The sequence below is a fragment of the Hylobates moloch genome, unplaced genomic scaffold (genome assembly GCF_009828535.3).
Source record: "Hylobates moloch isolate HMO894 unplaced genomic scaffold, HMol_V3 SCAFFOLD_1, whole genome shotgun sequence".
Lineage (NCBI taxonomy): Eukaryota > Metazoa > Chordata > Mammalia > Primates > Hylobatidae > Hylobates > Hylobates moloch.
In genome coordinates, this window is record NW_026652276.1 from 12274956 (window position 1) to 12291444 (window position 16489).

Here is a 16489-nt window from a genome sequence, read left to right on the forward strand (position 1 = left end):
TGCGAAAAGTAAGAAATAATAGATACCAATTGCTCAGCATAATGTCCCGTATGTAATAAGAACTCAATAAAAATTTGCTATTACTTTTAACATAACAATTTCTCTTCTGTCTTCTTCTATTTCTACTAGTACAACTGTAACTACTTGTTGCATACAGCTATTCTATTATTTCCATTTTTAACAACTAAGATAACAGACATATAAGAGATGTATAAGACATATAAGAACTACTTACTTGATTGTGCTGACATAATTTATCAATTAGAATTTGATTTAGTTACAAACAATAGGCATCCCCAAATAATTAATACTGCAGTAAATCAATTTGAATAGAACTTAAATATTAACAATAGTGAGACTTCCAACCTATCAACGTGGTATATGTCTTCATTTATTTGGGTGTTTTTAATTTCTTCAAGTAATGTTTTATAGTTTTCAGTGTAGACATCTTGCATATCTTTTGTTAAATTTAATCCTATTTTATGCTTTTTGATAATATTATAAATGCCAGTAAAACATTTTTTAATTTCCAGTTGCTCACTAGTGTATAGAAACACTGTTCATTTTTGTATATTGACTTTGTATGCTGATAGTTTGCTAAATTTACCTATTATTTCCCAAAGTTTTTATTTCAGATTTCTCTGGATTTTCTTTGTATAAAATCATAGATTGGTGAATAATAAGTCTCATTTTCCTTTCTATACTTTATGTTTTTTATTTCTTTTACTTTTCTTTTTGTATATATAGAACCTCCAGTAAAATATTGAATGTAAGTGCTGAGAGTAGACAACCTTGCTTTGTTCTCTATCTTAGGGAGGAAATGTTTATTATTTCATCATTAAGTGTGATATTAGCCATAGATTTTTCGTATATACCCTAAAAGATGCAGTAAGTGTTACCTTCTATTTTAGTTTGCTGAGAGTTTTTCTTTCTTCTTAAAAATAATGAATGCATATTGAATTTTGCCAAATAATTGTTCTGTATCTATTATAATGATTGACTTATTTCATGTGCACATGAAAAGAATATGTTATTTAAATATTGCATAAACTAGCTCATTTTGCCAATTTATTCTGTCAGTTACTAAGAAAGGGCTTCTTCTTTGATGATTTCTGTTTCTTTTGCTGGCAGTTTTTCTTTCATGTATTTTGAAGCTCTCTTATTAGGCGCCTACATATTTGGGATTGTTAAAGCTTCCTGTTGGAGTACTCACTTTTTCATAGTAAGTGTCCCTTTTTATGTCAGATAATGTTCTTAGTCTTGAAGTCTACCTTTTCTGATTTTAACAGAGAATACTAGTTTTCTTATGCTTTCTTTTTCACAATGTATCTTTCCCTATTCTTTTACTTTCCTTTTTTTTTTTTTTTTTTTTTTTTTTTTTTTTTTTTATTTTTGTGGGTTTTTTTTTGGGGGACAAAAATCTTTTTTTTTTTTTTTTTTAAATAAAGTCTGACAATCCATGCCTTTTAATCGGACTGTTAGTCTACTTACATTCAATATAACATTGATATGATTGGATCTAAGTCTACCTCATTGCTATTTATTTTCTATTTTTCTCATATGTTCTTTGTTTTATTCTATGCCTGCCCTTTTTTGGCGGTGGCAAGGGTGTGGGTAAATAGAATATTTAAAAAGGTACTGTTTTCTCAACTGGCTTTTTAGCTATACTGCTGGGTTTTTTGGTTTGGGGTTTTTGTTGTGTCTGTTTTAGTTTTAGTGGCTGCTCTGGGAATTACAGTATACATCCTTAATTTATGAAAGTCCACTTAGAATCAACATTTAATCACTTCATGCAAAATGTAAGAACCTAACGGTAGTAAAATTCTATTAACTTCCCTTATTATTTGTTCTCTTATTATGTATATTCCTGCTATGTATGTTACAAGATCATAATTCAATGTTCTTATTGCTTTTAACCATTTTTAAAAGAAATTAAGGAAAAAATGAATATTCACTCCCCCAGAGTGCCATTTCTAGGGGTCTTAATTTCTTCCTGTAGACTTGAGTTTCCACCTATTATTATTTCTATTCAGCTTAAATAACTTTCTTTAGTATTTTTGTAGTGTGGCTAGATCTGCTGGCAACAAATTTTCTCAGCTGTTCTTTATCAGAAAATATCTTAATTAACCTTGATTACTAGAAGTTATTTTCCCTGAAAATAGAATTCTGTTTGACAAGTTTATTTTTCCAGTGCCTTAAAGATGTCATTTTGTTATCTTATGCTTCTGTAGATCTTGGTGACAAGTCATCTGTCAATCTTACTATTGCTTGATGTGTATCACGTCTTTTTTTTTTGGCTTCTTTTAATGTTTTCTCTTAATTTTTGGTTTTCAGCAGCTTGTCTGTGACATTCCTGTATATTTGATTTATTCTCCCTAGGGTTCACTGAGCATATTGTGTATGGGTAGATGTCTTTCACCAAACTTAGGAAAAACTCGGTCATCATCTGTGTGGTCTAGATAGTAGGATGGATGAAGGGGGAAAGTAGTGAAAGAGCAAAGGGTACTTGCCAACTTCTTTCAAGGAATTTTCTATAGAAGTGACTTCAGGACATTTTCACTTGTGTCTGTTATTCAGACGGTCATCACAGATGTACATCTAGCTGCAGAAGAGGCTGGTCCCTGTAGACACTATTCTATGTCGCCATGTGATCAGAAGCGTAAGACCGTGGGAAGTGGAGAGATGGATATTAGGACAAAAAGTAGTTTCTACTACACATGGTCAGGAAGGGACAGAGGCCTGATAGACCCTGGAGCACCTGCCCTCTCATTCTTGGCCTTTCTGCTTGGTGTGGTTTAGATGTTTGTCCCCTTCAAATCTGATTTGGAAACGTAATTCCCAGTGTTGGAAGTGGGGCCTGGTGGGAGGTGTTTGGATCACGGGGGTCCATCATGAGTGGCTCAGTGCCATCCCCTTGGTTCTCACCCTGAGTTCACATGAGAGCTGGTTGTTTACAAGTGTGTGGCACCTCCTGCCTTTCTCTCTTGCTTTTGCTTTCACCCTGTGATACGCCAGCTTTCTCTTTCACCTTCTGCCGTGATTGTAAACTCCTTGAGGCCCTCACTAGAAGCAGATGCTGGCACCATGATTCCTGTACAGCCTGCAGAACCGTCAGCCAATTAAAACCCTTTTCTTTATAAATTACCCAGTCTCAGGTATCCCTTTGTACTAATGCAAAAATGGACTAATATACTGCTATACCCCAGGTGTTGGGTGCCACAGCACAGAGTGCTGGTTAGGAGCTTGGACCTGAATCTGACTGCCTGGGTTCAAATCTCAAACCTGCTGTTTACTAGCTGTGTAACTTTGGGCAAGTTACTTGATCTTTCTATCCCTATTTTCTCATCTGAAAATGGGGAAATGATAGTTCTTATCTCATAGGATTGATGTGAGAGTTAAAGGACTTAGTATATTTAAAACCCTTGGAACAGTGCCTGGTACATACAAGTGTTTGATATTAACAAACACAACTTCAGCAGATTGTCCTTTCGAGCCTGTACAGAGATGTTCTGGGGGACACTCCTGCCTCCCACTTCTTCCCACGGCTGTCTGCCCTGGGACCCCACCTCTGTTCACCAGCGTCACTGTGTGGCCCAGTAACTGTGTGTTTAGAGAGCAATGTGTGAGCACCTCCCAATTCCAGAAATCTCCGTTTATAGACATGCAGGGTCACAACCCTGAGGGATTCATACAAATGTGAAAATGGATGGTGTTCCACAAATTGACTGACAGGCCAGCTTCCTTTCTCTAACCACAAACTCTGAGTACACAGGCAACTTGAGATTACCCCAGAACCACCGTTTAAAGGGAAAAGAATCCAACATTTATTGAGCACATGTGTCACCTTACCTGACTTCATAGTAGGAGCCAACGCCATTTTGTAGGTAAGAAAATTAGAGAAAAAATGATTAAGCCTGAGGTCACACGGTAGTAAGAAGATTCAAACTTTGGTTTTCTGGCTCTGCATTCTTTGAATTATAAAACCTGTTCTTGCTTCTCTTAGGAAGGTCACTTAGAGGGTGGCTGAAGGAGATGTGAGTCATTGCAAAAGGATGTCATATGAACAAGAAGATAACAATCGCTTAGGTGATAGAAGGAAATGGAGAATTTACTAGTTAAAGCAATAGCATCTCAAAATTGACTCAGCCTTTAAGTCTGGAATTCCTTTTCTAGTGGTCATTAATAATCATATGATCCAGGAAAATTATCTCATAATTGCTGTACTCACGTTCATCTCTACAAAGTGTATTCAGATATACCTTGCATTCATTTTTTTTCTTTGTCATTCTTTGTAACAGAATAGCATTTTATATCCCACTTTCTTTTTTTAGACTGGATAATATGCCAAAAGTGTATTCTCTCCTCAGTACATACTGAGGTATGCTAGCAGACTCTGAAAATATAAAGTATTAGTTCATTCTCATCCTGCATTATATTTTCTTGAATTGGTAAGAAAAAGCAAAATTTTAATACTAATAAAACACAGGATCCTTGATTCAACAGCAGCGGGCCTTTTTGATATTCAATTCAACAAACATTTATTGATCATCTCTTTAGTGACATTTTCCTGTAGTGTATGATCAATTACTCTTTCAAGTCTGTTCCATAAAGCAAAGCAAAACAAAAATCTCCCTCTGGCATACATTCCCACGTAGATACAATCCTAGATACAATCCTGTAGCTCCTATTAATTTTATCAGTTAACTTTTGCTGCATAGCAAACCACCCCCAAAATTTAGTGGTTAAAATGGCAGCCACTCATTTAGCTCATAATCCTTGTATATTGCAGTAGCAATTTGGGCAAGCTTAGCTGGTCACTGGCCACACTGATGGAGGTCAAGTGGTCTAGAATGGCCTTGGCTGTGCTAGCTTCCTTTGCTCCATGCCGTCTCTCATCTTGCAGCAGGCTGGCGTGGGCTTGTTCATGTGATTTACAAGCAAGGTTCAGTGCCATTTTTTCGCATTCTCTCTTCCATTGTTTTCAGTGACACCTTTCTCTCCTGGTTTCTCTTTCTCTCCTTTTCTTTTCTTTTCTTTTCTTTCTTTCTTTCTTTTTTCTTTCTTTTTCTCTCTTTCTTTCTTTCTTTCTTTCTTTCTTTCTTTCTTTCTTTCTTTCTTTCTTTCTTTCTTTCTTTCTCTCTTTCTTTTAAAAAAAAATATATTTTATTCCTGACCAAAACCTGCAACTTCTTTCTTGAAATTTAGCTAGCTGTCTATTCATCCATCCATCTGTCTGCCTGTCTGTCCATTTATCTGTCCCTGGTCAAATGCCTACCATTTTCCAAACTTCATGTTGAGCAACAGGGTTACAAAGACATGTAAGTTACGTTCCCTGATCTCAAGAAAATCAGAGACCACTTATGGAGGAGGCAGACAGGGTAGGGTAGGTGCTAGGAGAGAGGGAGATCTACAGAGAGCTGCAGAACAAGAGGAGAGGTCTCTCAATGAGACATGCTCTTGGTTTCCTCTTCTTTCTTCTGCTCACAAGTGTTACAGTTGTTCAGAGTTCCAGCCTTGAACTTTCTTCTCTCTCTGTTCATTTGCCCCAAGTGGTGTCATGTATACCTATGAATCCAATTCCCATCCGTGTGCATATGGCTCCCAGTCCGCACTCTAGTTCATACCTCTCTCCTGAGCACAAGTTCTGTATATTTAATGACTATTGAACAACTGCAAAAGCATCTTAAATCACTTTGCACAAAGCTGAACTCATAAGCCTCCCCTAGCAGCCTCCTCCTGTATTTTCCACTGCATTTGATAGCAACACTATCCACATTGTCCCCCAATCTGAAAACCTGGAAATTACGTTATAATTATTGCTGCTTCTTATTAATACTTACAACTGGAGACTCACTGTGCCAAGTGCCTTGCATAGATTTTTGTAGTTAAGCTTCATAAGAAATGAAAATTGTAGGCATTAATACCTTTCTTTCATGGATACAAAAGCAGAAAGTCAGGGTGATTAAGTACTAGCCCAAAGTCCCACAGTTTAGTGGGCTGAGATGGTGTTTAAATCCAATTCCCCTTGGTTCAAAGCTCTTTAACATTAACTCACACAGAGAAGCCACATATACAGGGCCCATACATATGCTTTATTTGCTGGAGAAATGATTTATCAACAGTTTAAAATAGACAAGGCTCGGCTGGGTGTGGTGGCTCACGCCTGTAATCCCAGCACTTTGGGAAGCTGAGGCGAGTGGATCACTTGAGGTCAGGAGTTCAAGACCAGCCTGGCCAACATGGTGAAACCCCGTCTCTACTAAAAATACAAAAAGTAGCTGGGCGTGGTAGCAAGTGCCTGTAGTCCCAGTTACTTGGAAGGCTGAGGCAAGAGAATGGCTTGAATCCAGGAGGCAGATGTTGCAGTGAGCCGAGATCACGCCACTGCACTTCAGCCTGGGCTACAGAGCAGGCCTCCATCTCAAAATATAAACAAATAAATTAAATAATAATAAAATAGACAAGGCTCAAACAAGAATTTGGATTTCGGACTTTTCTTGAACACTCAGAAAGTATGGTACCTGGCCCCATGTTTCGAATTGGCTGCAGGTTATGGCGGCCATCTTTTTTGGAAGGGGCATGCTTTCTCCAGTTTGCCACAGACCCTGCCAGTCCCTATTGTGTTACACCTGAGCCACTCTCCGTATCAACATTATCTACCTGACTCCTGCTGGCATTTGCATTTTTGACTCATGTTACATTGTGTCTCTGGGCTCTGTCCTCTCTTCCATTCTTCTACAGTCCAAGTGGTCCCTGTTTTGACAATTTTACTTATAAAATCATGCTTTAAAATATTTCACATTCTTTATCTTTATTGCTACAAATTGGCCCTCACAACCTCAATTATTCGAGTAAACAACTGGTTTCATGCTTCCGGTCTCAACCTCCTCTGATTCACTCTCCACATTGCCTATAATTAGAGATATAAATAATGAAAATAGATGATATCCAGTAGCCTCAGAAGGAAATGTAAACTCCCAAGTGTAATGTATAAGACCAGTCGTGACCTGGCCTGACCAGTGCTCTCATTACTGTTCATTTTCCACACTTCTCTTGGCCTTATTGAAATATTGGCTCCCTCCAAAGCCATGACCCTTTATGTCTCCTTGTTACCCATTTTTCTTTCTACTTGGACTATTCTGTGTGGCTTATATTACTGTTTATAACTGAGTATATTGACATAAAGCTAGAGTGATTGCCTTTCTAAAATTCACTTTTTCCTTTATATTGACTTGATCAGTAAATCTTCTATTCTTTCACCAAGACACAAACAGGATAGAAACGTAAGTCCTGGTTTTGCTTACACATCATAACATCTTAATTGGTTTGTCATTCACTTCTCTTCTGTGCAGTGTAGGAGGCGTGTAAGCACTTGGCCTTGGTGTCCCAGCTCTGCCATATACTAGCTATTTAGACTTGAAAAGGCTACTTCACATTCTCATGTCACTATTTTCACATTTGTAAGATAGGGCTATTATAGTTCTTACATCCTACTATAATAGTAGGGTTAAATGAAATAATTCACCTAAAGGGTTAGAACCAGGTGATGCAAATCAGCCTCCAGTGGATGCTGGCTGTTGCTGTTATTTATTTATTTGTTTGTTTATTTTTTGAGACAGAGTCTTGCTCTGTCACCCAGCCCGTAGTGCGGTGGCGCTATCTTGGCTCACTGCATCCTCCGCCTCCTGGGTTCAAGCAATTCTCCTGCCTCAGCCTCCCCAGTAGCTGGGATTACAGGCATGTGCCACCACGCCCGGCTAATTTTTGTATTTTTAGTAGGGCCAGGCTGGTCTCAGACTCCTGACCTCATGATCCGCCTGCCTCGGTCTCCCAAAGTGCTGGGATTCTAGGCATGAGCCATCACGCCTGGCCTGTTGCTGTTATTATTAGCATTTTTAATTCATTCATTCCTCCAGCCTTGGACTGGGAACCATACTAGGAAGTTTGATATATATTTTTTTCAGAACCCACAATGACTTTGTAAAGAAAATAATTTCAGCCCTGTTTTCCAGGTAGAGGCAGTGGACGATGGGAGAAAGGGGGCCTTGCCATGGTCACTCAGACTGCTGGGGTGGTGGACACAGAATCAAACACAAGAACCTAATCATCGCTTCCCTGCCTCCTTATGCTCCCTGTTTGTGTGGGTCTTCTCAGGCTGCTGTGACCAAGGACTATAGGCTTAAACGACAGACATCTCTTTCTAGCTTTGGAGGCTGATAAGCAGTTCATCTACTTCTAGTTCTGGAGGCTGGAAGTTCAGGATCAAGGTGCTGGCAGGGTTGATTTTTTCTGAGGCCTCTCTCCTTGGCCTGCAGAGGGCCATCCTCTTGCTTCCTCCTCACAAGGTCTTTTCCTTTGTGCACAGGCATCTCTGGTGTCTTTTTCTGTGTCCTGATCTCTGCTTATAAAGACACCAGTGAGACTGCATTAGGGCCCAACCTAACAACCTTAGTTTAACTGACTCACCTCTTTAAAGGCACTGTCTCTGAAAAGCCACATTCTGAGGTATTGAGAGTTAGGGCTTCAAAATATGAATTTTACTCAACCAAAGAAAGCTAATTTTAAAAAATATGAATTTTGGAGGGACGCAATTTAACCCATGATATTGCTAATCCAATGCTTAATTATCAACCTCCACTGAGAACTATATTCAATATTGACTCTTCTGGGTTCTAATAGTTCTAAGTAATTTTCATTTTTATGCTCCTAACGTAGGTATAAGCTTCTTGTTCCTGATTTTTCTTATCTTTGACCCTCCCTGGATATTCTTTCCATCAAGTTCTCACCCACCTAATCTCATAGAGTTTTTAAGGATACAGTTACTATGATCATTTCTCTTCTCTGTTCTCAACTAAAAGAGTTGACAGTTCTCAACTGTCACCTTCTGTCGTTAATTCAGTTCTTCTGGAGGAACAAAAATAATCAAAATGTCCTCTTAAATTTGATTTCTGTGCCCAGGCGTGGTGGCTCACGCCTGTAATCCCAGCACTTTGGGAGGCTGAGGCGGGTGGATCACGAGGTCAGGAGTTTGAGACCAGCCGGATCAACACAGTAAAACCCCTTCTCAACTAAAAATACAAAAATTAGCTGGGCGTGGTGGTGTGCTCCTGTAATCACAGCTACTCAGGAGGCTGAGGCAGGAGAATCGCTTGACCCGAAGGCAGAGGTTGCAGTGAGCCGAGATTGCACCATTGCACTCCAGCCTGGGCAACAGAGTGAGACTCTGTCTCAAAAAATAAAATAAATAAAATAAAATAAAATAAAATAAAATAAAATAAAATAAATAAAATAAAATAAAATAAAATAAAGATTTCTGTTTCTGAGCATTAACATTTATGATTTTCTGATTCACCTTGAGCTGCGGTTTTGGGCAAACTGGTACCCAGCCTTGGGTATGGAATTTATCATGAGCCTGAATTTCTTGTAAAGAAATCAGTGCATCCACAAGGTTAACCTAGAACCTGCACTGCTCCCCACTGGCCACCGCCCAGCCCCACCATTTTTTTTTCCTCTCAAGTCATAAGATGCAATCTTGGGTCACTATCTAACTAAATGCAAGCTGTGGGGTGGCTTGGTCAATTCATTTCTCAAAATTATTCCTTCATATTAAGAAAAAAATATTGAATGACTTTTAGTGTCATGCTTGAGCAAATCAAATGGGCCTTTTAATATTTTAAGCAGCTATGCTGCATTTTCTAGACAGATAAAAATTATTTTATTTTCTAAAATTAAAAGATTTGAGATATTAAATCCTATTTTTGAAATCATGTTAAATAGTGACGGTAACATATAGTACTGTCATATGTTGAAAAATGTTTAAGTATCTTATTTTCAATCAGAGTAAAATGGAACATATCTCATGATGGGTAGAATTACATTCCACTTGAGGCTGCCAAGAAACTTTTTGGAGAATTCAAGTGTTATTAAAACTGATTGTATGGTACATTTTTAGTAGGATTTCTAAGATTTAAAAGCTACCAGGAATTTTATAAAATGCTGAATAGCATTGGATTTTTTTGGAGGATAATTTTATATTTCTATACCGCACAGAGAAATACCAAGTTGATTATGCCAATTTATGAGTGGTGCTTCACATAATTAAATCTGGGAGTTATTTTGGTTTGTTTACATATTAAATGTGTCCGTAACAACAACAAAAATTGTCAGTATTGCTGGGAGTTCTATAAGAAGATGAGTAAATATAAACTTAAATATAAACAAGAGAAGTGTGATAGACTATTAGAATACAAACTATATGTGAGTGAAATTATTTCACTTTTATTTCTAAAATTTGAATGATCTTTAATTTTCAAACTGCTCTTAAAGTATTGAAAGAAGTACAGTTTTATGGAAAGCATTGTTAAATATATACACCTACATGTATGCACAGATGTAGAGACCCACACATATGCACGTGTATAATTTTTTAACAAGAAATGCTGAATCAGATACACAGGAAACAAGATAAAAATCACCTACACGGGAACCATATTTAAAAGAAAAAGTTAACAGCCTTACATAATTTTATATAACATAAAATTTTATTTAAGTGTACAATTTATATATTGTAAAATTCATTCATTTGAAATATACAATTCAAAGCATATTAGTAAGTTTACAGAGCTGTGCAGCCATCACCACAATCCAAGTTTAAAACATTTCCATCCACCCCAGTGGACTCCTCATGTCCATTTGCAGTGAACCCCTCTTTCCGGCCCAGCCATAGGCAACCATTTATCTGCTTTCTATGTCTACACATTTGCTTTTCCTGCACATTTCTTACAAATGGGATTATATAATGTGTAGTATTTCGTGCCTAGCTTCTTTTCTTAGCATAATGCTTTTGACGTTCATTCATGTCATATGATGTGTCAGTACTTTTTTTTTTTTTTATTGCTGAGTGGTATTTCATTGTATGGGTAGATCACTTTTGTTTCTCTGTTACAATAATCAACTTTTAAAAAAGCATATATTCAAGAAACTGTTAACAGTGGCTGCTTGTAGAGAAGGGACTGGGAGACAAAGGGACAAGGATGAAAAAGAGACTTTTTCATTGTTTACTATTTGATATGATTTTAATTTTTTAAATTCAGGATTATGTCATATCTATTAAAGCAAAATAAGAAATGTGTTCCCCATTAATGTATACAAAATAAGAGGGGAGAGCCCTCTGCTGATCCAAATCCCATATTCCTTTAGGAAATTACCATTAATTTATTTTTGATATCTTTCTAGAGTATACACACATGTTCATAAACACATGTGTGCACATAAATATATTCATGTACACATATGTATGTACTCCTAAACAGTCATATACCTTATATTTCAATAAAAATGGAATTGTGGGACTTAATATTTTTAACCCTACATTACTAAAGGTGAGAAAAACAACCCACCTATCTCGTTGGGTTGTGACATATCTGGAAGCTATGAATGAATTAATTGGTTATGAATACGCAGTGGAGCAGACTCAGTTGATTAGTTATTATGTGCAAATGTGTTTTAATTTTTTTAAGCTCCCACGTGTTTTTTCACAGGATACTTTGGATCTGCTTGTGAAGAAAAGGTGGACCCCTGTGCCTCGTCTCCGTGCCAGAACAATGGCACCTGCTATGTGGACGGGGTACACTTTACCTGCAGCTGCAGCCCAGGCTTCACAGGGCCGACCTGTGCTCAGCTTATTGACTTCTGTGCCCTCAGCCCCTGCGCTCACGGCACGTGCCGCAGCGTGGGCACCAGCTACAAATGCCTCTGTGATCCAGGTGGGTACCACCCCTACACAGCAAATCTTCCTTTTCTCAATCTCAAACCAATCTCAAAAGACCGGCAGATCACGAGGTCAGGAGATTGAGACCATCCTGGCTAACATGGTGAAACCCCGTCTCTACTAAAAATACAAAAAATTAGCCAGGCGTGGTGGCGGGCGCCTGTAGTCCCAGCTACTTGGGAGGCTGAGGCAGGAGAATGGTGTGAACCCAGGAGGCGGAGCTTGCAGTGAGCTGAGATCGCGCCACTGCAGTCGGCCCGGGCAAAAAAAGCAACCCCCCTACTAAAAAAAAAAAAAAAAAAAAAAAAAGACCGTTACTTTTTCTTTTGCATCTTGGTATACTTGTAAATAAAAGTGGTATACTTACTGGTATGCTTGTAAGTAAGTATACTTACTGATATACTTGTAAATAAAAGTGAATTCCACTCATTTATGACACACTTTCTTTTTTAGATTTACTCTTGGCAGGGTTAAAAAAATACTCTTTCATCTTTTCATGATCAACTCACATTCACTGTAGAAAAAACAAGCAAAATAAAGAAAATTGAAAACAGGCTTAATCTCATCACAGGCTAAGCATTTTTAACAATTTACTGTAAGTCATTGCAGAACTTTTACTGTATTGTGTATCTTTTACTATTGTGTGCTTAACAGAATATGTTCTTTCCTTTTAATGTGCATGAAAAGCACAGTGCAATACATTCAGAATTGTGTCATCTATTAAAATTGTTACCCGATGCACATTATGTTATACCACTGGCTTCCTATGTAAGAATTTAAAAATTTCACCATTTAATTTCCAAACGCCTTCTGCATTTGCATTATGGATTTTCAATTATGGAGGTTTTGATACCTAGAAGTGAGTGATTACTAGTCAAAATTTTGTGTGTGCACAACCCACTAGTGTAGTCAGAAGGGAATGCATGGGGGCAGCCCTTTCCTCTCGTTTCTATTCTGTGCATGTTCCATCCTTACACGAGCTGGCTCTTTAGAAAGCTTCCCAGCACAATGAACCCCCACACATCTCCCTGGCCAGTCAGTATGGCTGGTCAGTATCTGGTTTTGCTTGACCGTGGCTTTGCTGGTGCAATGGCCTCTAGCTGGAATGCCTGCTCCCCATTACCCCACCTCACTGTACAAACTCTACTTCTGGGGCTGACTCAGTTTCCCTTCCTCTGAGTTCCAACAGTCACCTACAATATCACTTTTGTGGTCTTGGAAACAGGACATTAATTATCCTTGTATGTGTCTCTCTCCTCCTTGGGGCTGGGAGGAACTGTGTTTTATTAATACCTTTTGTATCAGCAGCAATCACCCTAAGCTACTATTTCGTGAGCACTGATCTTTCTAGATTCTGAGCTGGGTGCTTCACATCTCTGGTCTTTTTAGTGTCACATTTACACCAAGGGTTGAAATGCCTCTAGAGGTTCAGTCACATGCCTGTGGCCACACACCCAGGATGGGGGCTGAGCCCAGATTCTAATGCAGGTGTCCCTGGTTTCGCTGCTCCAATGCCTGGCCCGGAACTTCCAAAGGGCATGTCTCATACTCATGAATAACTTAAAAAGTTACTAAGAAATGCAACTTGGCACTTGAATGGTGTTGAAAAGCCTTTTTTCACATAGACTCTTAATTCCCCGATTTTCTAAGCAATTGATATTTTGCCAAGTGCCTCTTTCCTCTCTGCTCTGAAATTCAGAGGGAATAGGGCCGTTTAATCTACTTTGTAACAGTGTTAGTAGTTAGGATTCTCCTGAGAAACAGGAGACAGAGAGGAGAGAGAGAGATTTATTTTAAGTAACTGGCTCATGCAATTGTGTGGACTCACAAGTCCAAAATCAGTAGGGAAGCTGGCAGGCTGGAAACTCAGGCGAGGTTTCTGTGTTGTGTTTTGAGCTGAATTATTTCTTCTTTGGGAAACCTCAGTCTTTGTCCTTAAGGCCCTCAACTGATTGGATCCAGCCCACCCACATTCTGGAGAGTCATTGGCTTCATTCAAAGTCTGCTGATTTAAACGTTAATCTCATCTAAACATACCTTCATAGCAACATCTAGATTAGTGTTTGAGCAAGTATCTAAGAACCATGGCCTAGCCAAGTTGACACCCGAAATGAACTATCACAGTAACATTTTTGGATCTCATCAACCTTGAAGTGAAAGTTTCTCCACTATGTTTGACATGAGGATATTTTTCTTGGTTGACCTCCATGCTCTCCTTCAGAGCCAGGGTGGAGATAGGAATAGCTGCCCCTCAGAGGGTCCAGTTTTCTTCCATGTGGATTCGGGCTCACGTGCTGTGAGCTGGGTGTGCTGTGAGAGGAGGCAGTGTGGTGCTGGCCCTTACCTATTGGGAATGTGGATCACTGAGACAACTTGTGTTTGCAAACTAAACAGGCTGCAATTGTGCTGGAAGAACAGAACTTACCCACACACAGACTCACGAGCACGCTGTTCCCAGCTCTGCTCTGGATGTCGTAACACATGTGAAAATTCCCCTCAGCAGCATTCTGAACAAAAACTTCCTTAATACTTTATTACCTGTCTCCTGAGAGTTCCGTTCTCTCTGTGAAGCCCCATAAAGAAGAATTAAATATTGCAAGACCAGAAAACAACTTTATTTTCTCCTCCCTTTCTCCTCTGACTTCTTTTCTTAATTATATCAAACTTTTTCTTTAAAAAAATTTTTTTTGAGATGGAGTTTTGCTCTCGTTGCCCAGGCTTCAACCTCGGCCTCCCGGGTTCAAGCGATTCTCCTGCCTTAGCCTCCCAAGTAGCTGGGATTACAGGCTCCCACCACCACACCTTGCTAATTTTTGTGTGTTTACTAGAGACAGGGTTTCACCATGTTGTCCAGGCTGGTCTTGAACTCCTGACCTCAGGTTATCTGCCTGCCTCGGCCTCCCACAGTGCTGGGATTACAGGCCTGAGCCACCGTGCCTGACCCAAACTTTTTCTTATAGTTAGTTGATTTCTAAAACTTAAAATTGAAGGGAGTTAGAGATAGTGTTTTTTTTTTAATAATACCAAATAGAGTTTTTCAACATGTGTGAGGCAACCAAATAGAAAACATACTGCCTGATGTTTCTCTTTCCACACTGGGAGAGGCAGCCGAGAGTGGTAGAAAGAACCTCTCTAACATCCCTGCTTACCAACTAAAACCATAGGAAATTTACAGGCATCTCTGGGACTCAGTTTTCCCCTCTATTAGAAAAGAGAGGAGAGTTATATGTCAGAGTATGAAACGAGAGGCAGGCAGCCCATTTCCTGGCATGGACTATTGAAAGCTCTTCTTTCTTTCCGTCCATGGAGATTCCAGCAGCATCCTCGAGCTATGCGGGGGGTGAAACCACTCCTGTTTAAGTTCCACTTTCCTTCCATCTATTCTCTGCTAAAACATTCATGCCCACTTGGAGCGTTTGACTTGATAATTGTCTGTGGTCCAGCAGTAGCCCCTGAATAGCCTTGAAAAGCCTGAAGACGTGTACATTCTGTTCGTGGAATGAACACGATCCCTTCATTTGTTCAGCAGTCTCAAGGTAGAGCCTTGTAATCCTGACAGGGCCCTCTCGTTGAGCCTGGGAGCTGAAACTGCCTTCAGAGGGGATGTTTCTTCAGATTGTTAGGTGACTGTGTAAAATAAAAAAGGCATCTTAACACCTGGCAAGAACTTACATTTTAAGAGGTGAACATGACAAGTCTGTGAATGTGAAATTTCTCGTCTTCATCTTTTGGAGCACGTAATTGCTTCACCACCAGTTTGCATAATGGAAGAATCTCATGAGAATAGGTGAAATTGGGCGTCTAGCTATGGAGCAGCAAGGCTGATCATCTTTACAGAGAGCAAACGGATCTCATTTCATAAAATGGCAGCAGATTGAAATCATGTCAGGTTGATAATTAGTTCCCATCTGACAAAATGCCATTTTGATTACTGCAAATCAGATTTGCCGGGTGTTTGATTTTCAAACTTCGTTTGTAGCTTATCGGGCTAGGGATTTCTGATGGGATTTTAAGATTAAATAATAAAATGTCAGCACTGAGTAATTACTGAAATGTTATCTTCCAGTGACAGTGTTAAGTGATAGGCTACCCATTCTCTTAAAAATTGCAAATTGAAATCTGCTGAAGAAAGTAAGAACTTGGGACAGCATTAGGAGATATACCTAACGCTAAATGATGAGTTAATGGGTGCAGCAAACCAACATGGCACATGGATACATATGTAACAAACCTGCACATTGTGCACATGTACCCTAAAACCTAAAGTATAATAATAAAATAAAATAAAAAAAGAAAGTAAGAACTTGGAGCTGCTACAAACAGGATGAGGTGACTCGCTTGGGTGGGGATGCCATTTCCCCTGCAGATGGGGGCCATGGTATTGCTTGTGTTCTCAATACAGTGGTGGCCTCTGCAGATAATAGCTGTACATGACCGGTATTGGAAGCAGTCAGTCCCTGGCAGAAAGGTAGTTTGCACTTGAGTTATTACTCTAAACTTGTGGAATTGAATTAACCCTGCCATTATAGAATGTGCCTCACATATTACTATTTAACGAATTTAAGGGACAAGGCATTGGAGATTTTTTACATGGAAATATGTTTATAATTTTTTTTAATGAGTAAGATCTAAGATGCTCATCATTTCAACTGCAGTTGAAATCCCAGACTACACATGGCACAGTTGCCAATCAAGTTCCTCTGCCCATTCTTCTTCACC

At 39.0% G+C, this 16489-nt stretch overlaps 1 protein-coding gene across 2 annotated transcripts in view; it reads left to right on the forward strand.

Annotated features, from left to right (window-relative positions):
* DNER (delta/notch like EGF repeat containing) overlaps positions 1 to 16489 on the forward strand; it is a 366652-nt gene that overhangs the window by 258785 nt on the left and 91378 nt on the right. The window contains exon 8 of one of the 2 annotated variants that reach the window (XM_032754076.2): positions 11541 to 11765. The exons of the other annotated variant lie outside the window; for it this stretch is intronic. Within the exon in view, the coding sequence (XP_032609967.1) occupies positions 11541 to 11765 (225 nt within the window). The remainder of the gene's footprint in view (positions 1 to 11540; positions 11766 to 16489) is intronic. 2 annotated transcript variants of the gene reach the window in all.